The sequence below is a fragment of the Phocoena sinus genome, chromosome 15 (genome assembly GCF_008692025.1).
Source record: "Phocoena sinus isolate mPhoSin1 chromosome 15, mPhoSin1.pri, whole genome shotgun sequence".
Classification (NCBI taxonomy): domain Eukaryota; kingdom Metazoa; phylum Chordata; class Mammalia; order Artiodactyla; family Phocoenidae; genus Phocoena; species Phocoena sinus.
In genome coordinates, this window is record NC_045777.1 from 51,866,347 (window position 1) to 51,885,439 (window position 19,093).

The following is a 19,093-nucleotide window of genomic DNA, read 5'->3' on the forward strand; positions in this document are numbered from 1 at the left end:
CAAAGAGAAGGTGCCTGCTCTGAAGGTGTGGTCAAGACCTTCCGGTTAGATGGAGCAGCACGTGCAAAGGGCCAAGAAGAAATAGAGGCCCAATGGGGCTGGGCGTGAGCCAGGAGTGAGGACAGGAAGGGGAAGAGGTCAGCACGGGTGGACGCTGAAGCACCTGCAGGGAGGAGATGCGAGGATTTGAGATCTCCTAAGTGCCGTGAGCACCGCTAGGGTTTTTAATGGGGAGATGCCGTGACCTAGTTGGTGTTCTGTTAAACATCTCTGGTTGCTGCGGGAGAAGAGCCTGTAGGGGACCCAGGACCCACCAGGAGGGGGGCTGGCGGGCCTGTGCCGGGGTTGTGGGGTGGGGGAGAAGGCCTGGGCTCTCCCACTCGCTTGTTCTGGGCTGGAGACACCAGGACGTGCCGATGGATTGGTGGGAAGTAAGAAGTATTGCTGTGTTGGGCTCAGCCTATCAGTAGTAACGCTGGTGGCGAGGGGTGCCTGAGCCCTTCTCCTAGCCCCACAACATGGCAAGGCCTTCACAAGACGTGTTGTGGCTGGGCTGGCCCTTGTGGTTCTTATTATGATTGCAAGACACACCTTAGCAACAACCCTCAGGAAACTTTGGAAAGAAACCAGATTTATTACTCACAGGTCCTGGAGGGCACACCGTACACCCTAGGGCCACACAGCGAGGTCGAGGGTGAGGGGGGATGGGGGATGTGGACAGGGGGCTCTGTCTTTAATAGGGTCCAAGAGTGAGGAGGCTGGGGTTTCCCGGCTTCACTCTTTGTCGGATTTAAATTCTAATTCATGGCCGAATTTAAAAGCTGAGAGTTGGGGGAGTTCCTGGTGGTCTGGTGGTCAGGATTCAGCCCTTTCACTACCGTGGCCCAGGTTCAATCCCTGGTCAGGAAACTGAGATCCCGCAAGCCTCTCGGCAAGGCCAATAAATAAATAAATAAAACCTAAGAGTGGGAATTTGGGTTCAGGAAGGGAAAAGTGGGGTCACTCCAGGGTCAGTTATGTAGGTCACTCAGGGCTTTCTAAACCTTTCTAATCCTTCATGTGCAGGGCCGCCTGGCTCCTTATCTGGTTGTCAGCTAGTAGCTGTGTTGCACAGCTGGCGATGTGTTCATTCGAGATGGATGTCTTGAAATGGATGCCCCAGCAACCAAAAGCTTAATGTCAGACACTTACACTGCAAATATATATATATATTGGTCTCTGCCCCCCTAACCCCCATTCCTGAAGCCCTTGGAATTCCTGGGTGATTGGAGCATCTTTTGTTCTAATGAGATAATTCTTGGTGGCCTCTTTGGCTCCTGGATGGGGACTGGTCACCAGAAAGACCAAGCCATGATAAGAAGCTTGAAACCTTAAACCCCATCTCCCATTTTCTGGGGAGTGGGGAGGGGCTGGAGATTGAGTTAGTAATGGATTGTGCCCACGTGACGAGCCTCCATAAAAATCCCTAAAGTACAGGGTTTGGAAGGCATCCAGGTTGGGGAACACATCCACATGCAAGGCAGGTGACACACTCCAGATCCATGGGGACAGAAGCTCCTGCAGTCGAGACCCTTCCGGACTTTGCCCCATGCGCCTCTTCACCTGGCTGTGCATCTGTGTCCTTTATTGTATAATAAACTGGTAAATGTAAATAAGTGTTTCCCTGAGTTCTGTTGAGTCGTTATAGTAAATTATCAAACCTGAGGAGGGGGTTCCTGGGAACTCCAAATTTGTAGCCACGTCAGACAAGTGCAGGTGACCTGAGGACCCACCACTTGTGATTGGCATCTGAGATGGGGGGAGTCTTATGGGACTGAGGCTTTAACCTGTGGCGTCTGCACAAACTCCAGTTAGTGTCAGAATTGAGTTAAATTGTAGGACACACAGTTGGTGTCCACAGAGAATTAGAGAATTGCTTGTGGTGGAAAAACCCACACACCTGGTGTCAAAAGTATTCTATGTGTACAGGAAAGGAGTTTTTCCTTTACAATTGGTTATGGGTGGGGAGGAAAAGGCTAAATCAAGGATGGCTCGCAGGCGTGTGGCTTGAGCAACTGGGTGCACGGTGGTGCCATTTTCTGAGACATGGTGCCTGGGGAGTGTCTGAATTTGAGGGAACCTCCAGATTCCTAGTTAAAGATGCCTGGTGGGAATCCAGATCCCCAGTACCCAGCCTGTGTCTTGGAGGCACAGCTATGGACTGCAAGTGGGGGGTGTCTCTCTCCCTGGGCCCCTAGATCAGGGGTATCCCAATCCCAGCTGCCAACAGACTCCCCCAGAGTTGTCTGTCCTCCTGGCAAGAGAAACGTCCACACTCTGACTTACCCAGAAGCCATTCATTAGCAGTAATTAGCACAGTCACTTATTTCCCTGGAGGGTTGATGGGGGAGGAGGAACGTGGCTGGAGGCAGGTGGCTCTCCACCCTGCAGGGGATGCTGGAGCTGGTTTCTCCACGCCTCCTCTCTGGCCAGCATCACGTGGCTGCCCAGCTCATGGCTCAGTAGGTACCCCACAGGCAGGCCTGCAGACTCCAGCTCTGTGTCCAGCTCACCTATGGAACTGGGGGCCTCTCATTCTCCACCTACCCCTAGCCGAAGTTAATTCTGTACAGTCACTTCCTCTCCATGAGCCCTTGGCCATGACCTCTGACCTCACAACTCCTAGGTCTGCGAGTCTTTGATGAGTCACCAAGAGTGCTAGAAGTGGCCCAGGCTGGCGATGGGCACCTAACAAGGCAGTTTGCCCAGCGTGCCCACTCCCTCTGCCCTTCCCAGCTCAACTCTTCCCATCAGGCTCCATCTGGGCTCAGCCCTTCCCAGCATGGGGCTCCCCTCTCTGTTTCCTGGTGCAGAGGAATTGCAGTCCTTCCAGACTGATTTCTCAGTGTTGCAGTGAGAGTCATTCTAGCTGGTCCTGGGTAGGAGGAAGAGCAGTGTGCTTGACTGGTGAAGGACGCTCTTAGTCATGGAGGAAAGGAGACCTTTCCAATGACATTTCTGTAGGATGACTGGCCACCTTCCTCCCTGGTGATTCCCAGCCAGGCTGGTGGGATATTTTTCCAGAACAACAGGAGTCAATGGGGAAAACGTGCTCTAAGAATTCTGACGTACAGCCAACTTTTCCGAAGAAGGAATAGGTTATGAGCAAAACCTAGGAGAATGCTCTAAGCCATGGAAGGAAAACTCTGGAGGAAGCTGACATGGAGACCTGCCATCGAGAAAGAGATGGACCACTAAGGAATGGAGGAACAGGTATAAGTGCAGTTTTTTAAAAAGTGCTGAAAGTCTCAGTGGACCACGAGAATGAACAATGCTCTATATTCCAGGAAGACATTAACCAGAGTGAAGATACATGGAGTCACACTATTAACACCTGGACCCTGGATGTCCAGCATTCAAAGAGTCAGACAGTCGTGTGGGTCAAGGAGGGGCTCTGTGTTTAGAAAGTATGGGGTTGAGGAAGGGACTGGGGAGGAGGGACCCCTAAGACTACAGAAAGGAAGGCTGGCAAGGAGGGCGATGCTCAACTTCCATTTTGAGGAAATGTCAAGAGGACAGGCAATGCTGTTATAAGATGGAGAAAATTTTATTTTGCAGAATTTGAGGTGGGGGGTGCGGGTGGGGAGTGCCTGGACTACACAGCCCAGGGTCCGAGAGCCTGAAGATGGCGAAAGGATTCGGTGTGCACCGATGAAGCTGAGTTTCTCGTGGAAGGAAGAAGAAACAGAACTCTGGGGCTGGGACTGGGGTAAGCAGAACCGAGAGGGCCTTGAGGAGCCTGGGCAGAGGTAGAGGAAATGCGAGGCCTAGGGCCATAGGAGCCATGGTGAGGCTCTGAGGGGGACCCGGGCTTTTGGGATGGGGAGAACTTTCCAAACATCACTGGAAATGTCTCTTTTCCTCCATGACTAAGAGCGTCCTTCACCCCAGTCTCCAAGAGGCAGGGAGCCCCGAGTGACAGCCGAACTCCTAGGACAGTTCAGGAGTGGTTAGATGGAAGGATGTCCCCTCGGGAAGGTGATGAAATGCCAGCTGGTGAGCAGTGTCCTGGAGACCAGCCAGGCCAGGTTCCTCAAAACCATTAGGGCCCTGGAAAAACTCGCCTGCAGACAGCACAGCCTGGCTGTTGCTCAGTCGGCGCTCAGCCTGAGCAGTCATGACAGACTTAGCGGGGCTGACAGGCCTCTGCACAGATGCATAAACTGAGGCCAGGTTGGAAGAAGCAGCTGCTATGTCCCTGGCTCCTTCGGAGCTCTGCTTGCTCTGGGAGCTTACTTGAGTCACCCGGCTGGGATGGAGCATCTGTTCTGTCCCAAGCCCTGCCCTCCGAGCGCAGGAGATACCCAAAGACGCGGTGCCCTGGCTGGCCCAAACCATGGAGTGCGGGTGGGTAAGTGGGGCTGGACTGGAATCAGGCCTCTCAGCCCAGCGGGGCCCAGTGTTGCCACAGCTTCTGAGGTTCATGAAACAGTGGATATTCAGATTTCTTTTTCCATTTTTTAATTGTAGTGAAATATACATAAGATTTATCATTTTAGCCATTTTTAAGTGTACAGTCCAATGGCATTACATACATTCACAGTGCTGTGCAACCATCACCACCATCCATCTCCAGAACTTGCATCTTCTTGAGCAAACTCCTTTCCCATTAAACACTAACTCCGACCCCCCCTCCCCCAGTCTCTGGCACCCACCCTCTACTTTCTGTTGCTATGAATTTAACTGCTCTAGGGACCTCATATAGGTGGAATCATACAGTATTTGTCCTTTTGTTTCTGGCTTATTTCACTCAGCATAAGGTCCATCCATGTTGTAGCGTGTGTCAGTGCTTCTTTCCTTTTCATGCTGAACAGTACATAATGGTCCCCCTTTTGTTTATCCATTCATCCATCGATGGACACTGGGTTGTTTCACCTTTTTGTCTGCTGAGAATAATGCTGCTGTGAACATGGGTGTGCAAACATCTGTTTTAGCAGGGACACAGAAAAACATTTGTACACTCATGTTCACAACAGCATTAGTCAAAATTCAGATTTTTTTTTTTTTTGGCTGTGCTGCCTGGCTTGTGGGATCTTTGTTTCCCAACCAGGGGTGAAACCCGTGCCCCCTGCATTGGAAGCATGGAGTCTTAACCACTGGACCGACAGGGAAGCCCCCAGATTTTTTTTTTAATGTGGATTTGCCCAATTTAAAAAACACAGCAGTGCGGGTCTGACCAAACCCACTGGAAGGCTGGATTCCACACCTGGAATGCAGTGCTGATCTCAGAGCCAAGTGGCTTGCCTGGAGTTCAGCATGACCCCCACCCCACCCTGGCTCCCCTCTCCAGCTCAGAGATCCAGCCTCTCCTTACAGAAAACAGCTCGCAACCTCCAAGCCAGGGCCAGAACTGCATGAAAATGAGCCTCAGAGGAGAGAGCAGTTCCCGTGGCCAACGCTCTCTGCTGGGTTTCTGTGCAGGGCTCCTGCCCTAAAGCCAAGGCTCCCTTATATGGTTGGGCCCACGAGGACCCTGGTGGTCTGGTGACCTCTGCCCCGAGTACCCTGTCCCTGTGCCCTGAGCTGGTTGGCCCCTCACCCTGGATGGCTCTCCCCACCTCTTCTCCTAGTGTCCCCAACTCATCCTCTGAAGCCAGGCTCAGTGTCACCTACACAGGGAGGCTGGGTGGCCAGGCCAGGCCCCCTTAGCCCCTGTGCCTCTCCTTTGCCACTGGAATCCTCCATTCCACCCACCAAGCCTTTGAGTTTGCTCTTCCTGCGGCTGGAATGGTCTCTGACCACACCCGCCTCTGCCCCTCTCCTGCAAGTCTCAGCTGAAGGTTTGCACTTCTTCCCTGGGCTCCTGATGTAAGATTACAAACCCCAAAATGCCACACCCCATCTCCTGTTCCCCCTCCCATTCCCACCCCCACCCGAGTCCCTTCCGGCTTTGGTTTTCCCCATAGACTTTATCATCTATTAAACTAAATGATTTACTTATTTATGTTGTTTATTCTGTTTCCCCTGGTGTCCCTGCCGTGAGGGCAGGATTGTCTTTGGTTTGTTCACAGCCATATCGCAGTAGGTGCTCAGTAGATTTGGTTGGATAATGAACGGATACCCCTGATCAGATATCTGCCAGACTCCGGTGCCCACGTCTGAGATGCTGAGAGAAGGGGGGCAGTGAGTCACTTCTCTGGATTGAGCTCCCGCTGCTATGCCCTCTGAGGCCTCTGCAGCCCTATCTGTCACCCCCAGCTCCCTGCAAAATCACCAGTGGTCCTGAGACGGCCTGGCAGGGACACGGATAGTGGGTGGCAGGGTGGGCAGCCCATCCATCTCCTGCCCCGGCGAAGAGATGCCCAGCCACGATGCCTGGCATAGGTCTGGCATACCGTGGGCACAATGAATATTCTGTTTGAATGAATATTGAATCATACCAAGATCTCCACTCCTTGGGAACTGGGGAGCCGGTCTGTGGGGCCCTCTTCCAGGACTTGTGCCAGGAAGTCTTCACTGGCTTTTCTGGACTTCCCCTGGTTCTTCCCGGGCCCTTCCCCTTGGGACTATCTTCCTGGCCACCCCATCACGAGGACAGAAACATCTTGGGGCACATGCCTGCCCCTTGGATCACCTGGGAAGTGATCCAGGTGGCATGAATGGCACAAAGAGCTGGAACACAGAGAAACTGGAGAGGCAAGAGGCTGAAGCAGTCGGTCCCCAGTGGAATTCTCCAGACTCACTTCTTCCTCATTTGTTTATTCATTCAACAAATATCCATTGAGACCCAGTGTGCACTAGGTACCAACCTAGATCCCGAGGATCCATGGGGAACCTCCTCACCGTCCCTCTCCTCTGAGAGTCGCAGCACACAGCACCCACCCTCAGGATGGCCCTCCAGGGTCCACGCCTACAGCCCCCTCCTTCCCTGACACTCCTACCTGAGTGCCAGGCCTCTGTGCCCATCCCCCCATGACCCCTTGCGGTCATTACTTGCTCACTGCCTCCCACCCCTGGGGAGATGTGTGCTGTCTAAGGATAGGACATGTGTCTTATTCATTGTCGTGTCCCAGTGCCCAGCACAGGACCTGGCATACAGCAGGTGCCCAATAAGTGCCTGTAGGGTGAGCTGGGGAGGCCAACCGCCTTAGATTCAGGAAGGGAGTGGGTTGGAAGAGCATGAGGGGCAAGGCCAGCCACAGGGCACAGAGGTGGACCCAGGACAGACAGCAGGTGGGGGAGGGCAGTGGCAGGGAGCCCCCTTCCCCCACCCTGCTGGCATTTCTGCTCGACTGCTGCTGGGGCCCCACTGGAGGTGCCCCTCACCTTAGCCACTCTGTTTCCCAGCAGTCTCCCCACCCCCAGTCCTGGGACAGAGGTGAATGCGTCAGCTAGGAGCTGTTCACGCTCCTGCGCCCCACCCTTGCCTTGTCTTTGGGTGGAGTGGGGCAGGGGCCTCCACGCAGCAGCAGGGCACCTCTGGCCTGCGGTTTAATCCTGAGTTGCCTCCTGCCCCTCCAACCCAAGCAGGGGCCAGTAAAACACACCGATGATCCTTTTTGGTACCGATGATCTCCAGGTGAGTCTCACAGACTCTTGGAACCCCTAACAGCCTGAGGAGGTGGACAGCAGGAGGGGAGTCCACCCCTGGGCAGGCTCTGGGGGCAGAACGTGTGTTGGCTAAGCTGTGGGGCTTAGGAGAAGCTGTGGTAGGAGGTCTGCCCACAAAGGACAGGGGCTGTGGTGGCAGCCCCTCCCAATGCCCCGAGCCACCCACCGGGCCCTCACTCCCTCTCTGTGACCTCGGGCTTCCCCCCCAACTGGTCCCCATCCCCAGCCTCTGTAGGGTTAACTCCATCATTTCCTTCAGCCTCCCTTTCAAGGTCCTCCTTTCTGGGCAGCCCTCACTGGCTGCCCCCGCTCCCCGCCGGCATCAGGTGCCTCCCCTGGGCTCCCACCCACCCAGCACTTTTGACCCCAGGGGGCGGGTCACCATCCGTCTGCTGAACTGGGCTCCCTCAGGGCTCCAAGAGTCCAGTTGGCCCTTCTCTAGAATTTGGGTTCACATCTGGGCTCCTCCCCTCACCAGCTGCGGGACCTTGGGTAAGTCACTCACCTCCCTTAGTGGCCTCAGTTTGCTCATCTGCAGAATGGGAATAATAATAAGGGACTTTGCAGACTGAATGAGGTGGTGCCTGGCTCACTACGCACGCCATAACTGCTGTTATGTCCATGCCCCTCCCCAGGCATATCGAGGGCCATCGCAAGTTTTGTTGATCAAATGACTGAAGGACAAAGATACACAGTTTCTCTCAGAAGAAGCCTGACTCCTCCTGCTCAGGGCACGGGTGTCTGGAGTGTGGGGTACTGAGTCACGGAAGACCTGACTGCAGGGTGAGGGTTACAGGATCACGCGGGCAGATTCCTTGGGGGAGCATTTTGCTTCCCACACCCCCACCTGGGCTCCCCGCTCAAGCATCACCCAGCAGCCGTTTGACTCCAAGGAGGGGTCCAGGGGGGTGGTCCTGGGAGCACAGGGGCTGGGGTGGGGTGTGGGGACTCAGCATCCCAGCCCTCCCCAGGCAGCCGCATCAGTCACAGCCACCTGGGCAACTGGCTGCCCCACCTGGGGTTCCTGGAAGTCCAGGTGAGAGATGAATCCTTAGGCTGCTGAGTGACAGGGCCCACAGGAAGGTGTCCCTGGGACAGGTGGCCACCGGGGGTCTGATTCACGCCTTCTGGCAAGTGGGTTAACGGGATCCCCGAGCCCAGGGCTGGGTCAGGTCTTCCGCTGAGTCACAGGAGCCGTTACGGAGCCTCTGGGCAGTCCCTTGCCCGCTGTCACCCACCCAAGGCCCCAGGGCCTCCCCAACGGCTCCCGCCACCGCGGACCCAGGCCCCAGAGTCTGAGTGCCTTCCTTCCCCACCTGGACCACCCCCCCTTCAACCTTAAGGGCCTTTCTCTGCCCTGCCCCCTCAGTCAAGGTCAAGGCCCAGCCTAGACCTGAGGGCCCAAGTTCCCTCTCCTGCCCCTCCAGAGCCCAGATCCTGAGACCTGAGTCCGCGGATCCAGGCCCGAGGTAGGGGTCCCAGCTAGAGCCCTCCAACCCCACCGCCAGCCCCACCCCTGACTTTAACGGCTTATTTCCTCCCCAAAGCCCCACCCCTTCCCTGTGACTGACAGCCCGGGGTGGCAGGACTGAGCCACTCACTCGGGAGACTGGTCCGACAGCATTCTGCCTCACAGGATAAAACCTGGGGTGGCCTGCAGGGAATCCAAGCTCTCCTGTCGGCAGTGGCCATGGTGGTTCCCGAGACTCTCCCTGCCCTGGGGAGGCACTACCTCAGGATTGTAACCTCCCTGCTACTTCTGGCTGCTCCAGGTGAGTCCTGAGGGCCTGCTGCCCCCTCCACCCCTTCCCCATTGTCCACCCAGCTGTCCTCCCTCTTGGTCCTGCCTGAATCCCTCCTCTCCCTCTCATCTGTTGCTTTGTTCCCCCACCTCCCTCTCTCCCTCTCCCTCTCTATCATTTGCCTGCTCTGAGCCTCAGGTTCCTCCACAGCTGTGAGGAGTACATAAAACACTGCACTACAGGGCCCAGGACAGGGCTTAGTGCAGTCAGTGCTCAGTGTGCTCAGCTCTGCTTGTTATTTACCCTCTTCATGTCCCGTTCCTGTCTCTTGGGTCTGCATGGTCCACTGCTGGGGCAGCGGCATCCAGACCTAAGGCCTGGGAGGGGGGTTCTCCCTCTCACCTCAGTGAGACACCCCAGAAGCTGACCCCTCACCCCCAGGTAGGCTGGATGGAGCCCGGGCACAGGCTGGACAGGAAGTTGCAGGGAGGCCAAGGCTGCAGCTCACACCGAGGGCCTGAGGTTTCGGTCTGTCCTGCCCAGGCTCCAGGAAATGCCCCGCCTGGGGAGGCCTGGAGGGCCCCAGGGACTGAGCCACCGGGAAGGATTGCTGGGCACCAGGGCTCCCCTCCACCGACCTGACCCTTTCTTTCTCTTGCCCTCAGCCACCCTAGCTGCTGCCAAGACAGCTGGTAAGTCAGAGCTGCCCTCAGGGAAGCGAGGAGGGAGGAAGCCTGAAGGGCAGGGTAGTGTCTGTGTGTCTGTCTGTGGGGGACAGGTCAGAAGCGGGCAGTGGGGCAAGAGGGTGTTTGAGCTGGAGAGGAAGGGCAGGCAGGAAAAGAGGCCCAGAGAGTGAGGATGCGGCCCAGAGAGTCGGGATGTGGAGGAGAGAGGCCCAGGAGGGGGTGAGCAGCCCGAGGATGTAAAAGGGCTAGAGGACCAAGTGCTGAGCCAGAGTGGAGGGCAGAGGGTGGAAGGGCCGGGGAAGAGGCAGCAAAGAATGGAGCCAGGGTGGGAGGAGACTGGAGCACAGGCCTAAGTGCTGAAGGCAGGGAAGCGGGGCTGGAAGGGATGAGGATTGTGCCTGAGGGTCTGACACACCGGCCCCTCCTCCGCCAGGTCCCCCAGCCTGTGGAAAGCCCCAACACCTGAACCGAATCGTGGGTGGTGAGGACAGCACCGATGCTGAGTGGCCCTGGCTTGTGAGCATCCAGAAGAATGGCACCCACCACTGTGCAGGCTCCCTGCTCACCAACCGCTGGGTGGTCACGGCCGCCCACTGCTTCAAAGGGTACGTACGCTCAGCCGGTCCCCTCCACTCGATTCCCCAGACCCTGGGCTGCCCACACAGCCCCGGCTTCCAGGCTTCAGTCCAGTCTTGGGTCCCTCAGGAGAGTCCCTGCTTCTCCCCAGAAGCCTCTTTTGCTCACCAGGGGCCTTCATATGCCATTACCCCAGAAACCCTTCCCAGACGCTTCCTGAACACCCCGTGGTTCCTGGCTGATGCCACCCCCTCCCTCTCCCTTCTAGCCATCCGAACAAACCAGCCCTGTTCTCTGTGCTGCTGGGGGCCTGGCAGCTGGGGAACCCCGGCCCGAGGTCCCAGGAGGTGGGTATTGCCTGGGTGAAGCTCCACCCTGCGTACTCCTGGAAGAAAGGCGCCCGTGCTGACATCGCCTTGGTGCACCTGGAGCACGCCATCCAGTTCTCTGAACGCATCCTGCCCATCTGCCTGCCTGATTCCTCCGTCCATCTCCTTCCGGACACCAACTGCTGGGTTGCTGGCTGGGGGAGTATCCACGATGGAGGTGTGGCTTCTTTCTCACCAGGGGTATGGGGGTGGGTGGGGACAGAGGGCGGTGGACACTGGGAGATACAGGTGCCACGGGCAGCAAAGGATAGAGGCCAGAGGCAGAGCACAACACAGATAGAAGAAAAGACAGGTTGTGACCCAGAGATGTGATGACACAGAAGCCTAGGTGGATAGTTCTAGATCATTTCTAGTTAAAAGGTACCTTTTGCTGTGTTCTGAGGCAAAGATGCCAGATCAACCAAGATATTAAGTGATATAGGAACAGCTGAGAGGAGGTGTCTATGGGACCAAGCTGAACCAGGTGAATATGAAAACAGCCCTAAGATTCCAAATCTGGAATAAACGCCCCCTGGTGGCATCATGACACAATTGCAGGCAAAATTCCCAGGAGAAAATGCAGTCTCCATAAATGGTAAAATATAATTGGCAAACCAAGTCTGGAGGTTTGGAAAACCTCATCTAGAAACACAAATTAGATTAGATTAAGTAAGAGGCAGAGAAGCAGTGACATATATATATATGGAACTTTAACCAGATTCCAGAAGAATTAAGAGAAATGACACCAGTTTGGGCGTCTGGGGACCCCACTGACTCTGAAGTTTCAGTCAGTCTCCCCACGGTCATTCTTAGGGGCTCCTGTGAAAGGTGGATTTATGAACTGGGGAAGGTCTACAGACCAATCCTAGGATCAATCCCCCTAGGGGATGGCGGGGGTCCCTCAAGTCCCAATAAGATTCAACACTGAGTGGCCATTAGTCTGTAGCAGTACCAGTGCTGGATAAAGTAGTGCCTGAGATGGGACAAGCCTGGACCATTGGTTTGAACCATCTCATTGGCATCAGAGATCTCGTTAAAGATTCAGAGTTTCAGGCTGCACGTTAATTTGGGATTCAGTAGGTCCAGAGTGGAGTCCTGGAATTTGGGCTTTCTGCAGGCATTGTGGGAGAGCCTGACAGAGTTGATCCACTTAACCTTTGAGAAACGCTGCTGAGGGAATTGAGGAGGGAATTGAGGAGGCCACCAGGAGAGTCTCCCAAGCCTGTCTCTCTCCTCCCTGCTCCCAGTGCCCCTGCCCAACCCTCAGACCCTCCAGAAGCTAAAGGTTCCCATCATCGACTCAGCAGTCTGCAGCCGCCTGTACTGGCGGGGAGCCGGGCAGGACGCCATTACGGAGGACATGCTATGCGCCGGCTACCTGGAGGGGAAGCGGGACGCCTGTCTGGTGAGCACACCACCTCCTTCCCAGCCCTGCCCCACTGAGCTCCATCACCCCTCTGCTCCTGCGCCTCCTCCCAGAATCAGCTGTGACCTGGTAGTCCCCCTAGATAGATGCCTACAGAACCCGGCCCCAGCCTGGTTCAGCCGTTCATACATCAAACGTTCTGAGCACCTCCGGTGTGCCTGACCCCATTCTCAGGGAGCTGGCATCCTCCTGAAGGCGTGCCACGGTCCTGGCCCCCAGAGCCAGCTCCAGCTCCACCACTGTGGCGGAGCACGGTGGGACGGTGCATGGTCCACACCCGGGCTGGGTCAGTTTTCTTCTTTCTGAGCCTCGGTTTCCTCAACTGTGAAGCAAGTCACAATACTCCCTGCCTCCAGGGCTGTGAGGGAGAAGGTCTAGCACAAAGTGCTTCTTACCGGAAGTGAGCCTGGGAAGTGTGTCCTTGCCCGCCCTCCCGGTCCTGGTGCCGCGGCCCCCAGGTCAGAGAAATGGTCCCCCGCGAAGGGAACTGCCACCCACTGCGGCGCGGTTCCTGGGCTCTGCTCACCGCTTGCCCCACGCGGGTCCCTAACCTTCCCTCCTCTCCTTAGGGCGACTCCGGAGGCCCCCTGATGTGCCAGGTCGAGCGCACCTGGCTGCTGGCGGGCGTCATCAGCTGGGGCGAGGGCTGTGCGGAGCGCAACCGGCCTGGCGTCTACATCAGCCTAGCCGCCCACCGCTCCTGGGTACAGAAGATCGTGCAAGGGGTGCAGCTCCGCGGGCACTCGCAGGGTAGCGGGCCCACAGGACGCCGGGGACGGGCTCTGGGGGCGCGGCGAGCTCGCAGGGCCGCCCGGGGCCGCGGCGTTTAGGGATCTGGGGAGACCACGTGCTGTTTCCTCAGTTGTAAATAAGCGGTCTACCTCTGGGAGCGCCCGAGTGCCGGCGCCGGATCTCCTCCGCGGGGAGGCCCCGCCCCGCCCCTGGGCTCAGGCCCCACCCCCGAGGCCCGGAGCGCCTTTGTGTACATACTTGTTAATAATTTTTACAGTTATTTGTAACTCCGCCCACACATCTTATTTATTCCTCCAATTTCAATAAATTATTTTTACCCTAGTTCCTATTTTTTCCCTCGGGTATGGGAACATTGGGAAGAAGGGTCCAGTCAGGGTTAAAACGGGGGTTGGCAGGTAGGACTTTCGATGGTAGTCTGGCCAGGGACCCAGGTGTCCTGCCCACCTAGGATTCAACATCCTGACTTCTGACCTTTGCACTGTCCTTTTGTAATCCCTTGCCTCCAGGGAGACCAAATGGAGAGGAGACAGGAGGCCCAGCAACCTGGGAGGCCCAGCTCTCCCACCTGAAAGGTGGGTGTTGGGGGCTGCAGGGCCAGGCAGGTCCCCAACCTGCCTGTTGAATTTCCGAAACAGGGCTGGCTAGGAGAACACCCCCACCCCCCCCACACACACGAGTGGGGTGTCCCCCATCCTCCCTCATCTTAGAGCCGGGTGTCTCAGATTTGGGCTGAGGCAGCCAGGACTCCCCAGGAGCTGACTCAGCCAGTGACTCACTGCCGATTCTGTGAATCCTCCCCCCGGAACGAAGGAGCAAAACAATGAGACAGCAGGTGTCTGTGGGGGCTTGAGTCACCTCACCTGCCCCCACGGGGTGGGGCTGAGAGCTGGGTCCTAGGCCACCATAGGGTCTGCCTGGGACCGAGCTAATGCTCCCCTTTCCCAGTGCCCACCATTCTGCAGCCAGGCCTCTGGCCTCCTGGACCAGCCCTGCCCCTCCTCCCAAGGCCCAGGATACTGTACCCCATCAGCGCCACCTGGGCTTCCCAGAAACAAGCGAATGTGCAGGCAGGGCTGTGTGGTTGGTTTGATGAGTATGTGCGAGAGAGATTTTTTCTAACAGTCAGGAAGACAAGTAGGTCCAGCTGTGCAGAGGACAGAGCTGAGTGGCTGCCTCAGGGTCTCCAACTAGAAACGATCAGTGCAGTGAGCTTGAGAAGGCAGCACAGGTGTGGTTTGGTTGGTTGGTATCCTTTACTGCGAGCACTGTTCTAAAACTTCTGTTCATATTGTTTTGATAACCCCCATGTTAATAAGTGCTGTGGGGTTGTTCTTATTAACAAACAAATGCTAACCTGGCCTCCCGCTGGCTTGGGAACAAGCTGGGGGGTGAGCAGGTGGCTCAGGTGAGGCCCCTCCCCTTTGTGACCTGGTCCCGCTTTACCTGTCACTCTGCTTCCCTTGTCCACTTACCCTCCTCTCTGGACTCAGTCTCCCCTACCCCCCATACCCCTCCACTAGTGCCTCATTCGCTGCCCTTCTTGCTGCCTCCATTTCCCCCTCTGCCCTCCAGGCTCTTCCTCTGTTCCTCGCTTCCCCACGTCCTGTCCCTGTCCCCTCACTCCTTCTCTGTCTCTGTCTCTGGCCACTGGCCTCTATGGCTCAGTGTCCCCCACACCCTGACTCTCACCGCCCTCTGCCTCTGCTTCCAATGGCATCCTGACAGAAGCCCCTGAGAAGGCCATGCCTAGAAACATCTGCTGGGGGGACTTCCCTGGTGGCGCAGTGGTTAAGAATCCGCCTGCTAATGCAGCAGACACAGGTTCGAGCCCTGGTCCAGGAAGATCCCACATGCCGTGGAGCAGCTAAGCCCGTGTGCCGCAACTACTGAGCCTGTGCTCTAGAGCCCGTGAGCCACAAATACTGAGCCCACATGCCACAACTACTGAAGCCTGTGCACTTAGAGCCCATGCTCTGCAACAAGAGAAGCCATCACTATGAGAAGCCCACGCACCACAACAAAGAATAACCCCCGCTCTCCACAACTAGAGAAAGCCCACATGCAGCAACAAAGACCCAGCACAGCCAAAAAATAAATAAATAAATAAAATTAAAGAAACATCTACTGGGGCTGAGAAGTCACCCCGTAAATGTGGGACCCTCAGGTGAGGGTGGGTTTTCTCTGAGCTGGCCATCACCCTCCAGGGAGCCCCAGAGCTGGAGGCACCTTCCCAGAGCCCCAAGAAGCCTGACAGATGGGCTGGGCCATGGGGTGGGGAGCCCGCCCTGGCTCCAAAGTGTGACAAGATTTCCAGTGACTCCCTCCCCAGTCAGGTGGGGGTTCCAGGAGGTGGAAATGTGGTCAGTCCAGCCCTGGTGGGGTCCACACCAGCATCGCAGAGAGCTTGTTTGCCCCTTGGTTGGAACCAGGCCAGGAGCAAGCCCCAAATGGGCGGGGGTGGGGGCCATCACTGCTTCGGCTCCACTGACACCTCCTGCCTCTGGGGGCCGCACATGGAGCCCCTTTGGCCTGTCGGGCTAAGGGGAAGTGCCAGTGGGAGGGGCCGGCACGCCAACCTGGGCTCCCAGCAGGTGCCTCCACTCACCTTTAACTCCCCACATGGAGCAGCCCCAGGGAGAGTCCTCCTTACCTCCCCCAGGGCAGGGGTGCCGCCATCTGGCCACAGTGACCCATGTCCTTACTATGGAAGTGCCTTAGTCATAGGCTGCGAGGTCTGGCTACTGTTCCTCCACATGCTCCTTCCTCAGATCTTTAATTCTTTAGAAGACTTTCACTCCCACACCAGGGACCTGCCAACTCGTCTCTACTCTGCATCCAGAACAAGTGTGTAAATCACATCTAACCCCATGAGGTCCCTTGGTGGCCGACTCCTTTGGCTGGCTAAGCCAATAACCCCATTCCAACACCCCTCCCTTCCTTCTTCCACCTTAGAGACTGGAAAAACTAAATGTTCCTTTCCACAGTCTCCCACAAGGTCCCAGTGGAAACAGATGTCTGATGGGTAGTTTCTTGGGAAGACTTTGTTTTGTTCCTGATAACAGGAACATGTTCAGTTGGCATTATCCTTTCCCACCGTCTGCCTTCTTCTAGTCTTAGATACAGATGTAATGCCTAATCCTTAGCAGCCATCTTATCAACATGAGGCTACGAGTTGAATAACACCTAAATTGACAGTGAACAAAGATTCAGAAGCTGCAGGTGTGAGGACATGGTTGAGAAGTTGCCTCCATTCTAGACAGCCACCTCCATCCTTCTTGTGTGCTTTCAAGCCACTGTTGGTCGAATCTTCTTTTACTGCAGCTAAATGCCTTTGTAACTGATATACCTGCTTCAGACCCTCTGTCAATCTAAAACTATTCTGAACAATCGTTTTTTAATTAATTAATTAATTTTATTTATTTATTTTTGGCTGCATTGTGTCTTTGTTGCTGCGCGTGGGCTTTCTCTAGTTGCAGCGAGTGGGGGCTACTCTTCGTTGTGGTGCACGGGCTTCTCATCGTGGTGGCTTCTCTTGTTGCGGAGCATGGGTTCTAGGTGTGTGAGCTTCAGTAATTGTGGCACGTGGGCTCAGTACTTGTGGCTCTCAGGCTCTAGAGCGCAGGCTCAGTAGTTGTGGTACAAAGGCTTAGTTGCTCCGCGGCATGTGGGATCTTCCTGGACCAGGGCTCGAAGCTGTGTCTGCTGCATTGGCAGGCGGATTCTTAACCACTGCACCACCAGGGAAGCCCCCAGAATAGTTTTAGATTGACAGAAAACGTTTTTGCTTTTTTTTTTTTTTTTTTTTTACAATAAACACTGTTTGTTATCATGGAAACAGTATGTCAGATTTTGTCAGTACAATCAAATCACACTTAAATTATCCAAATTATGAAGCCTTTGAGCTCATACCTATCCACAAGAGCTTTGGACCTTCAGAGGGTGTCCCAGTTAGTTTCATGTTTTCATATCATGCTTACTCAAGAGCAAGTATTTTCTTTCTCTCCCTTTCCTGCTTGAAGTCTCCCAGTCAGTGCTGCTGCCCGGGGAGGCATCTGAAGGAGTCTCACCATGACCCCATTGATGGTGCCCTAATGAGTTCACCAGTCTCCTCACCAAGGGCACAAGCTCCCCAAACTCCCCAGACTGCCTGGGGAGTGTGGAATTCTACGTGAAGGTGGAGACAATGGATTTCCCAGCTCCAAGCCAAACTTTGCTACCTGTGCCCAGGTCGTTGTGCTCATAGTATCAAAGTTGCTCATGGGAAAGATGACTGGGCCTGTGAGTATGACCTTCAAGGTCTGCAACCTTAGACCTCACATGAGGACACCAGGCAGACTGGCAGGCAGCTAGTGAGTAAGAGCGTAACCAGGGCATGGGGGAAGGTGGTGTGTGTCAGACTGTGGGAGCTGTGTTCATCTGCATCACCACTTGACCTTGACCCAATGGGCCTGTGGGTCTGATTTCCTGTTGGCAGCTATTAAACAATCACACACAGGCAAACCAGGACAAATACCAGTTTTCAGGGACACAGTTGTCTCAATTCTTACTGAGGGGGGAATAATCACTTTCACAGAACATAGTCTATTTTGCTGGTTCTTCCTCATTTCCCCAACCTCTATGTGATTGATGCCCCAACATCATATCTGGGGCTTCTCTCCTCCTTCACCTACTTGTATCCATGGGTGATAGCATCTGGTGTCATAGCTCTACACACTATCCATAGAGGTGACTCCAGAGTTCTCTCCCTGCGTGTCCACTCAACTAATCAACATCCCCTTGTAAATATCATATAGACATCTCATCCTTAAGGTGACTCCAAATGAATCTCAGTATTCCCTCTCAAACTTGCTCCACTGGCAGAATTTCCATCTCAGCACAAAGCAGCTGTCCTTCCTTCCAACTGCTCAGTTTGGGAACCTTGGAGTACTGACAACACCAAGTGTTGGTGAGGATGCAGAGCTCCTGGAATGCTCACATGTTGCTGGTGGGAGTGCAAACTGGTACTGCCCCTGTGGAAAACATGCTGACTGTTTCGTGTAATGTTGAACATCCATGCAGCAATCCTACTCCTAAGATTGATCCAAGAGAGAAGAGAACATATTCTTACAAAATCTGTATGCAGATATTTATAACAGCTTTATTCAGAATTGGCAAAAATTGGAAACAACCCAAATGTTTCTTCAGCTGGTAAATGGATAAGCAAACTGTGGTCCATCCGTTCAGTAGAATTCTACTTAGCAACAAAAATGAACAAACTATGCACAACATGGTGAATCTTTTTTTTAATCTTTATTTATAAATTTATTTATTTATTTTTAAATTATTTATTTATTTATTTTTGGCTGGGTTGGGTCTTCGTTGCTCCGCACGGGCTTTCTCTAGTTGTGGTGAGCGGGGGCTACTCTTCATTGTGGTGCATGGGCTTCTCATTGCGGTGGCTTCTCTTGTTGCAGAGCATGGACTCTAGGTGCGCAGGCTTCAGTAGTTGTGGCATGCGGGCTCAGTAGTTGTGGCTCTCAGGCTCTAGAGCCAGGCTCAGTAGTTGTGGCGCAAGGGCTTAGTTGCTCTGTGGCATTTGGGATCTTCCCGGACCAGGGATCCAACCCGTGTCCCCTGCATTGGCAGGCGGATTCTTAACCACTTCACCACCAGGGAAATCCCTCTTTTATTTTTGTCTGCGTTGGATCTTCGTTGCTACGCACGGGCTTTCTCTAGTGGCGAGCAGGGGCTACTCTTCGCTGCGGTGTGCGGGCTTCTCATTGCGGTGGCTTCTCTTGCTGCAATGCACGGGCTCTAGGTGAGCGGGCTTCAGTAGTTGTGGCACACAGGCTTAGTTGCTCCGTGGCATGTAGGATCTTCCCGGACCAGGGATTGAACCCATGTCCCCTGCACTGGCAGGCAGATTCTTAACCACTGCGCCACCAGGGAAGCCCCGCAACGTGGTGAACCTTA

The 19,093-nt window shown here is 55.0% G+C and overlaps 1 protein-coding gene across 2 annotated transcripts; it reads left to right on the top strand.

Moving 5' to 3' along the window:
* Positions 1 to 7,346: 7,346 nt before the first annotated feature.
* On the top strand, positions 7,347 to 13,462 carry PRSS22 (serine protease 22). 2 transcript variants are annotated; one of them, XM_032605680.1, is made up of 8 exons: positions 7,347 to 8,373; positions 9,018 to 9,059; positions 9,251 to 9,362; positions 9,998 to 10,024; positions 10,452 to 10,623; positions 10,863 to 11,140; positions 12,210 to 12,367; positions 12,958 to 13,462. In XM_032605680.1, exons 3-8 carry the CDS (start codon positions 9,281 to 9,283, stop codon positions 13,216 to 13,218), a joined length of 978 nt encoding a protein of 325 aa, XP_032461571.1. In that variant the 5' UTR covers positions 7,347 to 8,373; positions 9,018 to 9,059; positions 9,251 to 9,280; the 3' UTR covers positions 13,219 to 13,462. The 2 variants fall into 2 exon arrangements, with proteins under 2 accessions (XP_032461571.1, XP_032461570.1); XM_032605679.1 differs by lacking the exon at positions 9,018 to 9,059 and having other exon boundaries at positions 9,138 to 9,362.
* Positions 13,463 to 19,093: the final 5,631 nt, after the last annotated feature.

Bases quoted from the DNA above. Each gene is read 5' to 3' on its own strand.
- PRSS22 (XM_032605680.1), top strand. From the start codon at position 9,281: ATGGTGGTTCCCGAGACTCTCCCTGCCCTGGGGAGGCACTACCTCAGG. The intron at 11,141-12,209 runs GTGTGGCTTCTT...CCCTGCTCCCAG, and splicing joins GGGGAGTATCCACGATGGAG to TGCCCCTGCCCAACCCTCAG. The intron at 12,368-12,957 runs GTGAGCACACCA...TCCTCTCCTTAG, and splicing joins GGAAGCGGGACGCCTGTCTG to GGCGACTCCGGAGGCCCCCT.